The sequence below is a fragment of the Pelobates fuscus genome, chromosome 5 (genome assembly GCF_036172605.1).
Source record: "Pelobates fuscus isolate aPelFus1 chromosome 5, aPelFus1.pri, whole genome shotgun sequence".
Classification (NCBI taxonomy): Eukaryota; Metazoa; Chordata; class Amphibia; order Anura; family Pelobatidae; genus Pelobates; species Pelobates fuscus.
This window is the reverse complement of record NC_086321.1, coordinates 328,567,182-328,584,140: the sequence shown is the minus strand read 5'-3', so window position 1 is coordinate 328,584,140 and position 16,959 is coordinate 328,567,182. Positions and strand designations below refer to the sequence as shown.

The 16,959-nt window shown below is 45.5% G+C and overlaps 2 protein-coding genes across 8 annotated transcripts in view; one reads left to right on the top strand and one right to left on the bottom strand.

Annotated features, from left to right (window-relative positions):
- The window catches only part of EPB41L1 (erythrocyte membrane protein band 4.1 like 1), a 182,480-nt gene extending 177,960 nt beyond the window's left edge, over positions 1 to 4,520 (top strand). For all 7 annotated transcript variants that reach the window (XM_063455685.1, XM_063455686.1, XM_063455683.1 and 4 more), the window contains 4 exons: positions 67 to 144; positions 949 to 1,029; positions 2,188 to 2,304; positions 3,491 to 4,520. In XM_063455685.1, the coding sequence (XP_063311755.1) occupies positions 67 to 144; positions 949 to 1,029; positions 2,188 to 2,304; positions 3,491 to 3,499 (285 nt within the window). In that variant the 3' untranslated portion in view covers positions 3,500 to 4,520. The remainder of the gene's footprint in view (positions 1 to 66; positions 145 to 948; positions 1,030 to 2,187; positions 2,305 to 3,490) is intronic.
- Positions 1 to 16,959, bottom strand: part of SGK2 (serum/glucocorticoid regulated kinase 2) — a 538,190-nt gene that overhangs the window by 488,342 nt on the left and 32,889 nt on the right. The gene's annotated exons all lie outside the window — the stretch shown is intronic.

The window sequence follows — 16,959 nt, the reverse complement described above, 5'->3', positions numbered from 1 at the left end:
TGTATCCAACTTTTTGTTTTTATGTATTTTCTCTGCCTTACTCTTTTTTAACATCTTATTCTTCAGGCTGCCCACGGAGCAAGTGCCGCCCATGCGGCCACCGCGGAAACACTATCCTCTTCAACAACTACCCACGTCACCAAGGTAAGAATGGCATCTGATATGCTTTAGTGTTTAAACAAAAATATCATAAAGGTCACCCTCCAGTGGCCGACAGTGTATGTCCATCCACCAGCGTACTATTTTAAATACAAATCCATGATGGCTGGCCAGTTGGACCAATGGACCACGTCCATTGGATTGCATGGGATCCATACATGTGTCTTTTAACGGTTTGGAGAGTCTCACTATTGACGTTTGCTTTGCAGCAGGTTCCAAGCATTTGTACCAATACATGAAATGGCTTATTGGTGTAATCTACCTTCTATCCTTTCCCTGAGAAGCCAACAGCCTTCTCTGTGCTGCATAGTCCATCATATTATACTTTAGAATCACTTGCTCAAGCAAAGACAACATTTGTCTCAGTATATCTTTTGACTGGGTTGGAATGTCTTTGAAATTCCGTTTTAACCATCAGTTAGTCCCTCTGGTTTTCCCTGCTTCTGTGAAGGAGGGGAGATCATAGAGACTGTTGGTTTTCAAACACTATCTGACCCAAGGTGCGTGTATATGGCTAAAGGATCCGGTCATATTCTAAAGGTTGAGTTTTTCTAAATTTTTTTATTTTTTTACATATACTTTATTTAAAAAAACTAAAATGTTTCCTTACATTATGTTATAAAAGAATTATTATATTACAAAGTAGTTATGAGGTTACAGTTGCCCTATAAATGTTCCATGTTCTATATTAATAATGGCTACTGGATTTGGTTGGGTGGTTTGTGATTTTTCCAGGCTTATCTTACCTTTTTATTCCATACTCCCCATATCCACTATTTATCTGTGTAGACTGTCAAAGGCGGGTTCTCTGAGACTCGGATAGAGAAAAGGATAATCATTACTGGCGATGAAGATGTAGATCAAGAGCAGGTAATTTCGTCATATACCTTAAATTAAATTAACAAAATTCAATAGAGGAGAGCAGCACAAAGATCTGTCATATTGCCAGCCTCTATAACTAGAGATAATTAGATAACAAGCTTTTTTGATATAAATACATTAGAAGATTAATACCGAGAAGAGAACATGAAAGTATGATTGGACGTATCCAAGGCAAGTTACCAAATTAATTCCAGAAGAGACATAAAGACCATCAACCATTGTGGTTTTACAGAATTATTCACAATACAATTAAAATAAACTATATATCGCCAACAGATTCCACAGCATGGTACAATAGTCAAACAAGACAAACACTTAATTTAAAAAAAAATGATTGACCTAGTGGAATAGTAGGTGAAGAATTGCCCTATCCAAACAAGCTCCTAAAATATAGTGAGAATAGCTTGGAATTAAAAGTGGAATTTGCAGTGAATTTCAAATTTAAAGCCAAGATAGCCGAGCTGAAAACAAAATTGGCTTGGAAATGTTTTCTAATTTGGCATAAATTTCGAGATTCACTTTGAATTCTCAGCCATTCTTACTCTAGTGAACAACCACGTAAGTGTCTTGATTCACCCAATTCAAATGTATTGTCATAGGTGAGTATATATAAATATTTTATATTTCTAACACTAAAATGAATTCACATTAAAATACACAAAAATAAGTCCTGCGCTCAGACTCCCACTATTCCTGGGTGGCAACAATGACCATAGTACACATCAGCCCCAGTACATACAATACAAACCAAAGGAATGAGTTACCTGCACACTATCCCAAACTCCTATATTATATTTAGATAAATGGAGGTTTTCTGTTTCAATCCAATGGTCATTAGAAGTAAGCCCACCTGCCACGTCAAGGCAAACCTCTTAGGGGAGTCCTACACTAACAATCCACCTTGAATCTCGGCAAAGGAGAAGTACTCACTAACACATATTTAGACAGATTTGTGAACAATATTTGAGATAAATAGGCCTTTTGTGTACATAGAAAAAGTCTTAGATCTTTGAGTTCAGCTCATGAAAAATGGAGGCAAAAACAAAAGTGCTGCGTTTATAATTTTGTTCACTGTAGATAAATGAATGTTAGGCAGGTGCAATGATCTTCTCCTGTCTTGATACCTTTTGTGTGCCTTTCCTCTAGGCTCTAGCATTGGCCATAAAGGAAGCAAAACTGCAGCATCCAGATATGTTGGTCACCAAGGCTGTAGTGTATTGCGAGACAGAGCCTTCCCCTGAGGAGTCTGGAGAAAGTGAACAGGTGAGAGTGACAGGGGCTTAAAAAAACAAATGTATTCCTAACGCTAGAGTGTTATACTATCAATTTAGATTCAGGGCCCCCAACCCCTAAGTATAAAATGTAAAAAAACTAACAAAAAAGAAAACAGTTTTACTTACAATATTTTCCCCAGCACGCTGGTCTCATCATAGCCATCTCTGCTATATGAGATCAGCAATGCTAAAGGGCAAATGCAATCTAATGCTTCCCCATAGCGACTGGGCACTGGGAATGGAAGCTTATTTCTCAAATTTTTATAGAGCGCACCACTAGTGGACACAGGATCTGTGTCTAACATCATTTCAAAGCATAAGTACTATAGTTAAACAAAGTAAGGGAGCAGAGAAATCTGTGTCACTTGGATCTGTACAGTAGTTGTTACCATGTGAGGTGTTTGGAAAATATTTAAAGGAACACTCTAGGTACCATAACTACTTCAGCTTATTGATCCTGACCCTGCTGTCAATGGTATGAGAAATCTGTCACACTGGCAAAATAAGGTTTTAAATAATGATTTGCTGTAAAGCCCTGTTATTCAAAGAGCTGGGAGTTACACAGCTGCATGCAGCGCCAATCATCACTAAGTAGGAGCAGACTTTGGAATTCAAAGCGCTCGTTCCCCTCACCATCAGTCCAGGCATACTATTTGACTGACAGGGCTTGGAGGCCGAGTTAGGATCTCCATTTTCAAGCCCTATTCTCCCGGTTTGACAAATTTGTCAAACAAACGGTGGCAGGGACAGAGTCCAAGCACCATAACCACTGCAATAAACTGAAGTTGTGCTAGAGTGTCCCTATCAAGCACAGGATCTTTAATGCATTCTTAATGTTAACATAGCGTATTCCCATCAGACCTATGAGTACTATCAACATGCAAGAAAGATGGAAGGTGTCTTACTATTAAATGATAATCATCTCCAAAGTGTGTCCAGATCGGAATTGTAGAAGTTTCTCTTGTAAATAGACACAATACAAGAGCTCCTATCTTGCATTGACTGATAATATACAAAACATAAGACATATAATTTGGTCTCTTCATTTAATAAAGACTGTGTTATGCTTTGTCATTACTTTGGTAATATCTGATACTTTTACTCTATGATACTTTTACTGTATGTACGTACAGTTTTTTGTGCCGATTATCCCTTTTTTTTTTTTTTTCATATAGAAATCTTGACCTTGGATTTTGGATGTGAAACCTCCCCTCTGCCTTCCTTGCTGTTCCCCACCTAAAAATAAGGACATACCCTCTCTTTCCTGATCCCAAACCATGCCAGCTGCAAAACCTTCACACCAGGGTGAAACCACGCTGACAGCGCCCCCAGACAGAGAGAGAGACTTGCCACCCTCCCAGGAGCAGAAAATCAAACTCCTCGCAGTACATGGAGCAACAAGACACTTTCTTTACTCCTTCTCCCCATTGCTCCCTCATCTCCTGAGAAGCATGCGTGGCAATGCGTGACTGCATGCGGCATCTACAGGGTTACGTTTTTCTGTGAAGTTAGGAAATTTATGCTCTTAGCTAATACAGAGGTCTCTGACCAAACCCCTCAGTGAACGTCAGGGCATTTCAGTAGTGAATGGTCTATTTAAACTATAACGAGATCACGCCTCCATTAGATAGAACCCCATCACTGTGTAAACCTGTGCTTATAAACTGCAGACTGGGGGACATTGTACGTTAGATAGAACCCCAGCACTGTCTGAGCCTGTCCTGATAATCTGCCGTCAGGAGGTCATTCTACTTCACATAGGAATCTGAGAACTGTCTGAGTATTTACTGGTACTTTGCATCCAGGAGATCATTCTATATATAATCTATCCATAGCATTCCATTTCCTCCTCTGCAGCCGTAGCAATATAATATTTTGGTTATGTCAAGAAAATGAAGAAATCTGCATTTTCAAGAGGTGGGTGTGGATTTTCACTTCTACAGATCAGTGCGAATCATTAAAAGGCTGATCTTTGTCCCAGGACAGTAGATGTTACTGCTCTATTAACCTGTTTGTTGCCAGCTATAGAGCCTGAAGATGCCCTTGCTCCCTGGGGATCGGCTGAGCCACGTGCGTGAAAATTTTAACATGGCACAGGGGGAGGCCTCACCCAATGCAATGCTGTGCTCTCCCCCAAGTCCCTCCTCCACCCTGTGCTCCGTGATCACTGCTCTATAGCCAATAAAAACAAAGTCAGTGTGTTAATCCTTTCTTTTTTTCTAGTCTTTATTCTTCATTGACTTATCCCAAAATATCATGAGTTGCTTTGAGGAAAGAAAGCAAAGAGCAAAACAGAAACAACTTCTACTTAAATCGGCCTAGACTTTTATTTTAGCACACCTGTTGGTGCAAATCACATCAAGCCTCAAGATTCTTTTTTTTTTTTTTTTACTTGTCCCTCTGTATGTTCCAGCTGTTGTACTTTTATTTTAATATGAAACAATAAAGTTTTGTAGTTTTTACTTTGGTTTTTATGTTTCTTTATTTCATGCTGAAATTTCGTAGAAGCTGCTTTCTGATTTGCTCTTTGCTGTAAGACAGTTATTTTGGTAGACTCCTGTTGTGCTACATTGCAACTCTCTCATCCACAAACATAATACATATATAATACACCACAAACTACGAACGCTTTGTAGTTATGCTGAAAATTTGAAAACAAATGGGTCCTCTGCTAATGTTAAAAACATACTATAGGCATAAAGAAAACTTTAGCTAATTGAAGCAGTTTTGATGCATAGTTCATATCCCTGCAGTCTCACTGCTCAATTCCCTGCCATTTAGGAGTTAAAAATGGATTTTAAACATTAGATCTCTCTTTACAGGAAGAGTAAATTGTTGTTTAACTCACAGGCAAGAGATGCATAAACAAAATTATTTAACTTCTAACTTGGTAGGGTATTGAGCTGTGAGATTGTATGGGGCATACACCAAAACCGATTAATTAAGCTAAAGTTGTTTTGGTGCCTTTACTGTCTCATTAACCTCTTCCTGACGTTATGGCCTGCTAAGTCTTCCTACAAAAAGAGGGCTTTAATGCCATCAGGGTGGCATAGCACGCCCTAACGATCCGGCCCTTCCCCTGTGCTCCGATCGCACTTTAATTCTGTAATTATATATATCAATATAAGACTACTTAGAATTTAATTTATATATATATATATATATATATATATATATATATATATATATATATATATATAAATATGTAAAATAATCGGTCATGTGATCGCAGTAAATTGGATCAACTAGATTGGCTGCATGGGGACTGCCTGGGTTGTCAGGCAAATCCCCCAATGTAATTAATATAATCATACAATTGAATATAAATCATATATATAAATATATATATAGTTCATAACAGCCCAGCAGAAATACCATAGGATTTAATTTGAACACCCTATATTTGACCCTGTAACTTTCCAAAACCCCATAAAAACCCTGTACATGGGGGCTACTGTTATTGTACTCGCAAGACATCGCTGAACACAAATATGAATGTTTTAGAGTAGTGAAACATATAATGGCGATGATATCAGTGAAAGTGTAGCTTTTGTGTGAAGAATGCAAAAAACAAATATGAACAAATATGAAGTTAGGCCAGGATTTATAACTAATACTAACAGACTGGACATGATTAATCTGGGTTGTCTACTTTTGCAAATGGTATGCCCTTATGGGATAATTCTCATTAATGTATAAAAACTGAAATGGGCAAGCCCTAACTGACCCTGTAACTTTCCAAAACACTTGTACATGGAGGGCATCATTGTACATCACAACATAAATATATGTGTAGTTTATGTGACAAACTCCCCTTTTCAAGTGAGTTTGCCACGAGTTCCTGGAGGAGCCTGCTTGCCTGCCTCATGCCCACAGACTATGGACCTTGTATAATGTGATATAAAAGTCCCCGTTGTGTATTTGGACTATGTGGTTCGGGAACCGAACAGCCGCTGAACCGGAGACCATCCTGGAGCTTGTTAAGCCTAATTACTATATAGTTACAATTTCCACCTCCGTGTTATAAGTGTTCGTCTGGGTGGCCGCAATTTCTATGGACGACCACGAGGTGGCGGCCATCTTATTTGCATGAACGCAGGCAGCAGTGTTTGGGCATGAATCTCATGGAACTAAAATCGGACACAAAAACTCCCGAACACCGCTGGACTTCCACCATCGCCTGCGTTCGGTTCTACACAAGTTAGAAGGGCACTGTTCGGTGGAATCATTCGTCTGAACAAGGGGAACAAGCTCCAGGGTAAGACCCTTGACTCTGTTCGGTAGTTTTTTCGTTTTTAAACTACCCAACTAGACCGGCCGCTAGCCCTGATTCTACAGAACTGTTTTGGGCATGAGACCATGTGCGGTCGGTCAAACAAATGACTTCCAGGAAATTCTTGAGCCCCAGAACTGATCTGGGAGATCTTTGGATATGTTGGTCACCCAGATCAGGGCTATCAGGGGATGTAACTTTTATTTATTTTTAGGGTACTTTTGGTGTGTTTTGGAAAAAGTATGTTTTTTCTGTGCTTGGGGATAATTGGATTAGATTAGTACAGTTCCTGATCCAATTATCTCCCAGGCACAGAGGGGGAATTATCTGATTTTGTATGGGAGTGTCCTGGACCCGAGAGCCAATGTAATTGTGTATTTGTTTCTACTATGGTTTACTCTCAGGTCCAGGAGGAGTACCCCTTGCATGGGGACATGCATATAAGGCCAGTTGTGGCTGCCATTAAAGTTTTCCAGCTTGGACTCCCAGAACTATGTGTCCTCTGGTTACTGGGAGGGGAAAGGGCTATTCTTTAATCACTGTTCCATTGTGGAGGATTCAACTGAGAAAGTCATTGTAAGGACTAGAGCTCCCAGGACTGAGTGTCGTCCAGTGCCTGGGGGTGTCTAGAGCGAATTCCCCCTCTGGCTCCAAGAGGGAGCGGTTCCAGGACTAGAGCTCCCAGGACTGTCATCCAGTGCCTGGGGGTTGCTAGAGCAAGTTCGCCATTCGGCTTCAGGAGGGAGCAGTTCCAGGGCCCCAGTCAGGTCACGGCGACAGAGGGCAAGAGTGCTGAGGTTTGTCCCCTGTTCCAGATAGGAAGCGGTCCTTTGGCGGAGGTACCCAGTCGGGGTACAGGGAGCTCCGTTACAGTTTACTGCAGTAAAATGTAACAGTATTATGACATTCACAGTTAATATTCCATGCAGACTGGAAAATACATCTTCATTTCTCAGAATTTGTTTTAGATTTTATTCATATTAAATTATGTTTCATATATAAATATTTGATGTGCAATGAAAGCCCTGCTTCTCCTGAACAAAATTATGTATGATAAGTCCGGGTGCTTTTAATATGAAAGAGGCACAGTTTGGTTGAACAGACATGCTGCAAATTCCAGATTTTATTTTGATTTAGAACTTGGACAATAGCCTCTGTCCTTATGGGGATAAGGAAAGCTATTACATTATTGCTTCTAACAATGCATCTTTTTTTCTGTGCCTTATTTATAGCTTTGCTATGGCTAAATATGTTTAGTATGTTGGTTCTCTAACCTTTACTGCTACTCTTAAGTACTTAGTAGTAGTATCGCATCACAGATAAGTCAGACCTGGCAAGCCCAGAAGATACTCTCTCAATGATAACATGAAGACCCTGTTCACATAATGTGTTATGGACCAGTAAATGGTCACTGTTGGAAGCACTTTCCAAGAAGAATTCAAGTGATGTTTCAGAGAACACTCAGAGGTTTTAAGTGAAATTATGCTGTTTTATTGATTTCAAAACTGCAATGCTGGTTTTGATTATTGGGCTGCAGCCTCTTCTCAAAAGAAATACCTCATAGCCCTGGAACATCTCCTCACCCACCCCTAATTCTGGAAGTTGAAGGCGTGGTAGAAATGTACAGATCATATTACATGGACAGGGTGGGCCAAAGTTCAGACTAGGGTTTGAGGAGTCAATACTGTTTTATTAATGAATCAATATCAAATGATATTACATACAATGAATGCTTAGCGTATGGAGATTTGTTTGACTAGGTATGGAAGATGACATCGTTTAAATGAGCTCCATTTGCCTCCTTGCAAAGTTGGGCTCTTACAAATACATTGTTCATGACATTAGTTAATGTTTGAGGCTCTAGCGCTCACATTTCTGCACAGACATTCTCCTTGAGCTGCTCAAGTGTATGAGGTTTGTTCACATACGCCTGCTCCTTCAGATATTCCTCAAATAAAGTGATTGGGAGCTGGAAGGTCAGACAAACGTAGCGGACAATTAATCTGGGAATTTCTTGAAATTATATGTTAACTGATTTTCGAGGATGTAAAAATTTCTCAATCAAATCCCGACACAAACACTCAGAAACACACACTGACATACAGATGTACACACACTGACACACACAGATACACACACTGACATACAGATACACACACTGACACAAACGCTCAGATACACACTGACATACAGATACACAAACACATAGATACACAAACACTCAGATACACACTGACATACAGATACACAAACACACATTGACATACAGATACACACACACACACTGACACAAACACACAGATACACACACTGACATAGATATACACACTGACACAAACACACAGATACACACAGTGACATACAGATACACACACTGAGAGAAACATAGATACACACGCTGACCTACAGATACACACACACACAGACACAAACACTCAGATACACGGGCATACAAATACACACACTGACACAAACACACAGATACACAAGCTGACATACAGATACACACACACACTGACACAAACATTCAGATACACACTGACATACAGATACACACACTGACACAAACACACAGCTACACATACTGACATATAGATACACACACACTTAAACAAACACAGTGACATACAGATACACACAGACACAAACACTCAGATACACTGACATACAGATACACACACACACACTGACACAAACACACAAATACACACACTAACATACAGATGCACACACACTGACACATACACACAGTGACATACATATGCACACACTGACAGAAACACACACTGACATACAGATACACACAAACACACTGACACAAACACACAGATACACACACTGACATACAGATACACAAAGTGACATACAGATACACATACACACACAAGGCCGGTGCCACCGTTAGGCGAACTAGGCATTCGCCAAGGGCGCCGGCCAGCTGGGGCGCCGACCGGGATATCTCAAGGTGGGCTCAACCTTGACTTGGGCCGCAGCGCTGGGCGAGCGGCTCTAGAGCCGCCCCCCCTCAGCGCAGGGCCGCTCCTATGTATGGCAGAGCAGGCACCTTCTTACCTTGCTCTGCCATCAAATGCCAGTGACCGGAGGAGAATGCAGGCGGCAAGGGAGGCTCTTCTTGCATCCACTCACTCCTCCTTTGTGTGCCCTCTGTGAAATCATTCCGGCCCCGGCATACTAAACAGCGGGCTAGAGGAGTGAGGAGCTGCTCCACACTTGACACCAGGGAGGTTAGTGTTTGTCAGTGAGTGAGCATCTGCCTGTGTGTGTGTGTGTGTCTGTCAGTGAGTGTGTGTGTGTCAGTGAGTGAGTGTGTCTGTCAGTGAGTGTGTGTGTGTCAGTGAGTGAATGTCAGGGAGGAAGTGACAGGCTGACATCACTTCCTCCCTGCTGGCTGATAGTCCGGCCCCTGCTTAGTATGAGGGAAGGGGGCACAAATCCTGTATAATATCCTGGTAGTCAATACACACAATCTGATATACATTGTATGTCAGATTGTGTGTGTGATTTCCGGGATATTATACATGTTCTACGGGTGTCAGGGAGCTGCATGCAGAATGAGGGAGTGAGACTTGGGATGTCCTTTATGATACACTCATACACAGTGCACATTACTGCGAGTTTTATTACTGCAGTGTTTTGCAATATTAAAGCGGCTCTGTCACTGTCTGGGACCTTTGCATGACATGCGCATAGTCGACCTTTTGGGCATATGTTCCAAAACTTTACCTTACACCCCCCAATAAGACACGGACACAGATTTAAAGTGGAGAAATCTTTGCCACAGCTTTATTAAATATAATAAATATATAAATAATAATTTGGGTCATTGCCAAACATTCCCAAGATCACATAATCTGCACTTTACCCCAATTATTAACAGTACTAGACCCACCGGCAATGACCCCTAACATATAATACAATAACACATAACCATACATAATTGACATAACCAACATGGCCACAACATGCCTCATACCAATTGATTTTCGTAGTAGGGGCATACCGAGACACCCCTACCCCACCAGGTTGAGAACCACCTCCGTGTTCCAACCTCCAAATTTAGATAGTAGGGGCATACCGCCGACACCCCTACCCCACCAGGCTGAGAACCACCTACAGGTTCCAACCTACCAATCAGTGGCGTACACACAACCCATGGGGCCCCGGTGCGAAAACTGATCTGTGGGCCCCCCCCCCGCTTACTCTGCGCGGGCTGGGGCCGCAACACATGGCGGGTGGGCACCTGGTCGCAGGGCTGCGACCCGTGCGACCGCGGTATGTACGCCAGTGCATGCATAAACACATACACTTAAAGGACCACTACAGACACCCAGATCAAATCAGCTCAATGAAGTGGTCTGGGTGCCAGGTCTCTCTAGTTTTAACCCTGCAGCTGAAAACAGCAGTTTCAGAGAAACTGCTATGTTTCACTGAGGGTTAATCCATCTCTAGTGGCTGTCTCATTGACAGCCGCTAGAGGATTTTCTGCGATTCTCACTGTGAAAATCACAGTGAGAAGACGCTGAACGTCCATAGGAAAGCATTGAGTAATGCTTTCCTATATGGGCGGTTTGAATGCGCGCGTGGCTCTTGCCACGCATGTGCATTCGGAGCTGAGCGGCGGTTCGGGACGGAGAGATCCCCAGCGCCAAGGGAGCCCGGCGCTGGAGAAAGGTAAGTGCTTTAGACACACACACACACTCTCATGAACAGACGCACACATTTACTGACAGACACACACTCAGTGACAGACGCACACAAACATACTCAGTAACAGACACACACACTAACACTAACACACTCTAAAACTAACACACTCACTAACACAATCACTCACACTAACACACTCACTAACACACTCACTAACACACACTCACTAACACACACTCACTCACACTCACTCACTAACACTAACACACTCACATTAACACTAACACACTCACTAACACACTCTCTCACTAACACACACACACACTAAAACAAACTAACACACTCACTAACACACTCACTAACACTAACACACTCACTAACACTAACACACTCACATTAACACACTCACTAACACACACACTCACTCACTCACTAACACTCACACACTCACTAACACACTCACATTAACACACTCACATTAACACACTCACTAACACACTCACTAACACACTCACTAACACTAACACACTCACTAACACACTCACTCACACTCTCACTAACACACTCACTAACACTAACACACTCACTAACACTAACACACTCACATTAACACACTCACTAACACTCACTAACACTCTCACTAACACACTCACTCACTACCACTCTCACTAACACACTCACTAACACTAACACACACACACACTCACTAACACACTCACTAACACTAACACACTCACTAACACACACTCACACACACTCACTAACACACTCACTAAACACACACACGCGTTTTTTCTGTTTTTTTTTTTTATTTAATCCCCCCAGCCTCCTTACCTGTGTGAGAGCTGGGGGGATTCCCTGGGGTCCAGTGGTGTTGCTGGTCACCCGGCTGGCGGGCGCGCGAGGGAGCACTGTCCCCTGGGTGCTCCCTCTTCAGCTCCCTCGCGCGCCGCGTACTGATACCGGAGCCGGAAGATGACGTCATCTTCCGGCTCCGGTTTCAGTGCGGTGCGCGAGGGAGCTGAAGAGGGAGCACCCAGGGGACAGTGCTCCCTCGCGCGCCCGCCAGCCGGGTGACAGCAGGGCCAGCCTCGGGGGGCCCGGAGGTGGCCGGCTCCTGGGCCCCCCAGCAGAAGAGGCTGGCCCTGTGGGTACATACCGGGTCGCAGGGGCGGCCGGGCCCCCTGGTGGGCCGGGCCCGGTCGCAGCCGCGACCCCTGCGACCCTGGTATGTACGCCACTGCTACCAATTTTGCTTGCAGGGGCATACCGAGACACCACCTACACCAAAAGGTTGAGAACCATCTACGGGCTCCAAGCTACCAAATACCAAATTCAACCATGTAATCATTGTTAACCAACCAAGCTTCCAGCTAGCAAAACTACCTAGCCTCCAATATCTTCTGCCACAGCTCAGGGCTTGACCCCTCAAGCCATCTTTTTTGAGCGCCTCAAACTTGCGACAAATGCGATCCTGCCGCACGTCAACATCCTCCACCTGGATTCTTCCACTACCCGCATGACAACCACTCACTAAATCACTTACCCGGAACGCCCCAAAGAACGCTAAAGCAAACGCAATCGAGATTAAAAGTACTTCATGGCGAGAGTAACAGGGGCCCGGGAGCACCCCTACCAGCTGCCTCAGAATCCCTATCGACACCGGCCTCCTGGGATCAGGCATCCTCCAACAGCTTGGCGGATAAGGAAACTCTTATTAATATCCTGCCTGCCACTCAACTTAAACAGAAACGCCAAGGCAGCCATGTGCCTATCCACCATGAGATGAGAGGCCCCAGCAGCAAGCAACCTGCGCAAATACCACAATAGTGTATCCTCCCATACCTCAGCAGAATGGTGGCCACCCGCGCATCCGCACACCTCCTCCCACTCCCTCCTGACCTTAACATACGCCTTCCAAGTACTCGGGGCTAACAATTCCTTGATTAAGCATCCAAACAGGAGGTCCCTAGCTGCCACATGTCGTCCGGACAGACCAGACCCTCCAACTGAGCCCCCAGCGACGCCGCACGGAATTTCTTCCAGTAACGAGACAGCGCGTCAGCGACAACATTCAAGAAACCGGGCCCATGACGGGCCCTAAAAACTATGTTAAAATTGCATGCAAAAACAACCCAAAATGCCGCAATAAGCGAATAACCGGAGTAGACGAGGCCAACAATTGAATACCCGCGGACACGACCGCCATGTCGTCTGAAAGAAAGCTCACTTTAGTATCCCGTAACCTAGGACCCCATAGTGCCAACGTAACTACCAAGAGAGACGATTCCAAAATTCCAGATTACGAATTATAGGGTCCACCATCTACTCCTCCAGCCACGGTTCCGCACCCAATTGTCCCGCAAAATACGCTCCAAACCCCACACACCCCGAGGCATCTGTAAAAAGTTCCAATTCCTTAGCTTGACCCGTGGGCTCCCGGAAGAGACCCTGCCAATAAAGTCCCTAAGGAACACATCCCGCACTGCCAAATCCTCCCACATCGGGATCGTAACCCAAATAAATTATGAGAGGAACTAACCCCACATGTCGCCTTTGCTAACAACCTATTGAAAAGCCCGCCCCACTGGCACAATGTTACAAGCAAAGTTCTAACGCCCGAGCGATGATTGCATCGATCTCAACGTCACCTTACGCGCTGCCCCAGCCTCCCGGACAGCCTGACGTAATGCCACCAATTTGTCTACCGGCAATTGACATTCCCCTGCAATCCAATCTATTTCCAAACCCAAGAAACTGAGACACGAGGTCGGTCCCACTGTTTTGTCAGCCGCCAAAGGGACCCCAAACACTTGGGCGACCCATTCCAGAGTTCGAAACCGTAAGCGGCAATCCTCCGAACTGGCGCGACCGACACGGAGGAAGTCATCCAGATAATGAACTATAAATTTGCTACCCGACTCCACCTTAACTATCCCTACCAAGAAAGTACTAAACTTCTCAAAATATACACATGAGATGGAACGTCCCATGGGCAAACAAAGGTCAATGAAGAGCTCCCCGTCAACCCAACAACCCAAAAGTTAACAGACAGGCAGCCGATTCTCCATCAGCTTTTGCCACTACCACCCCATGCCCTGCGTGCCAAACCAACTCGACAGTCGTGTCGAATAATGTAGAAGACACCGAGCATAAACCCTCGTCACTGTCGTCGTTGACTGACGACCCTTTTGGGTATGAAGGTGATGTATGAGCCGGAACTTCCCCGGCTCCTTCTTCGGCACTACCCCCAAAGGGGGGGAACCCGAAGACCCACCAAGGGCGGGTAGGACGGTGAAGGGGGGTCCCGCCATCCTACTCATTGGGACCTCCTTAGCAAGTTTTACTCGCACTACCTCTGGAAATTCCGCCACCGATTTCTATTTATGCACCCGACATTCCGGACGGCGATCCAGAAAAAAGGGGGGAACAAAACCGTGTGGGAAACCCTCCCGCAGCTGCTCGTCGTAGCGCCCCCAGGCTAGACCCCTATACTTTCTATGAACCTCCCAATTGCCGTCTAAATAACAAAAGAGCTGTGAGCACTTCTCCGGACACTTCTTGCCAATTACGCCGGCCCAAATGCAGAATGCTCGCAACCAATTGCCAAAGGACTGCAGGATCATCCTATACTTTTCAAATGGACTTCCCCAATGGGAGAAGCACAAAATTTCAAGAAACTCACCCTTCCAAATCCTTCCCTTCAAGTCCAATGTTTTAATTGGCAACCAAGCGGCCCGCGAAGGATATGTGCACATCCTGCCGTGCAGCATCAGGTTTGCTACCCGCCAGTTCGGCGCGTTCATTTCCGCCCTCCGTACACATCGATGTTGATGCCCCAGCCGTGACTACAAACTTTCCTGCTTCTGACTGCGCTAACTTAAACCCCTAAACCCCTAAACCCCCGGGCTTGGTTCCCAGACATGCACAAAAAAAAAAAAACCCTGGCTGATCCTGCCCAGAGCCCCAACTATCTAAAAATGACCGCAAACCCTGTAAAATTGCCAGACTTATCAGTATTAGCAGATTCACCAGTCGCGCCTTTGGTCGAGAGCGTGGGGGGATCTGTCGAGATTCCGCCGTCCAAGGAACCAGGAGTTCTTGCCAACCATCCGGTCCCTGTGTCCTGGGCCCACTCACGGCCCGTGGAAGGATGCTCTAGTGATCTGTAAGGAGAAGAAGAAGACCTGGGTAGGGCGTCTCGTGTATCACCATAACCCTCCGGTCCAGTCGCTGCCCTTCTAGCCCCCCGCCTACCAACTGCCCCCCCGCCGTCACCAGCCTGACCCGTACCGGGACCAACCACAGGGGCTACCCTTGGCATGGAAACCGGAGGGGCAATGGTGTCAGAGGTCGACTCACCCGGGCGATGAACTCCCACTGTCCTAACTCCGCCACTGCCAACAGCACTTCCAGCGCTCCCAGGTCCTGCTGCCAAGCCTGCCGTACCGATCCTCCCTTACTTGTAGATCACCTTCTGTACTGGCAGTTTGCCCGAACTCCTGTCTCCATCCGCCACCTCTCCTGCTGTACCTGCAACAGAGGAAGCAAAAAACCGAACGTTCAGCAGATTTTCCTGCTTCCCCATTCGGCAGCCGAACGGTCGGCAGTATGGCTACCTCCAAGTTCAACTACCGAACGGTCGGCAGTTTTCTTACCTCCCCATTGGGCAAACGAACGGCCGGCAGTATAGCTACCTCCACGTTCAACTACCGAACGTTCGGCAGTTTTCTTACCTCCCCGTTCGGCAAACGAACAGTCGGCAGTATGGCTACCTCCACGTTCAACTACCGAACGTTCGGCAGTTTTCTTACTTCCCCGTTCGGCAAATGAACGGTCGGCAGTATGGCTACCTCCACGTTCACCTCCCGAACGTTCGGCAGTTTCAGCCCCTTCGCTATTTCCCCTACCTCCACGTTCACTTCCCGAACGTTCGGCAGTTTCAGATTCTGTTCCCGAACCAGCAGCCTGCAACTCCTACCTCACTCGACGCCGTGTTCATACGGCCGCCCTGCGACACCTCCCGCGACCTCATTCCACGTGCGGCCTTCCTGCCCGCCGCCTCCAGAAGGGTTCTGTGGATGCCGGGAGCCTGTAACCGCGCTGAGGGTCAACCTCTGAAAGGGAGGGGGTGCCTTGTCCTCCTGACCGGCCTCTGTCCCAGGGAGCTCCCAGAGCCGGACGGGAAGGCCTCACTAAGGCGGTCTCTCAGCCACTCGACGCCCCTCTCTTGCACTGCTGCCCAGACTCCTGTCAGCTAATCCTCCATCTAGCTGCAAAGGAGGCAAAGAAAAACCACACAAAGCCTGCCACAACAACAGGTAAGTGTGATTACTTAAAATGGCTCCTGATCTAAGATGCCGGTTATTAATATCTGGCATCCTGTTAACGGCCACACCCCTTGTGACCACCTGACCATAACTCCCCTTTCCACATATGCCCGCCTTCTAGCTCTGTCAAGGCCCACTCCCCTTAGCTGCGCTGTTCCATGGGTTACATAAGTGACTGCTCCCCTGACAGTGCGGTGGCCAAGGAGGGCAGGGGATATGACGTTTGACTAAATAAGTCCCTGTGGCCACCGCCATGCTCTTCCTGCAGTTTCTCTTCAGCTCCTGGCTCTTCAGTTGCCAGAATCCATGTCAGGACCCTCCAGAGTCTTTTATTCCCGTCTTGACAAAAGATACCTCCGCCTTTGTGTCATGC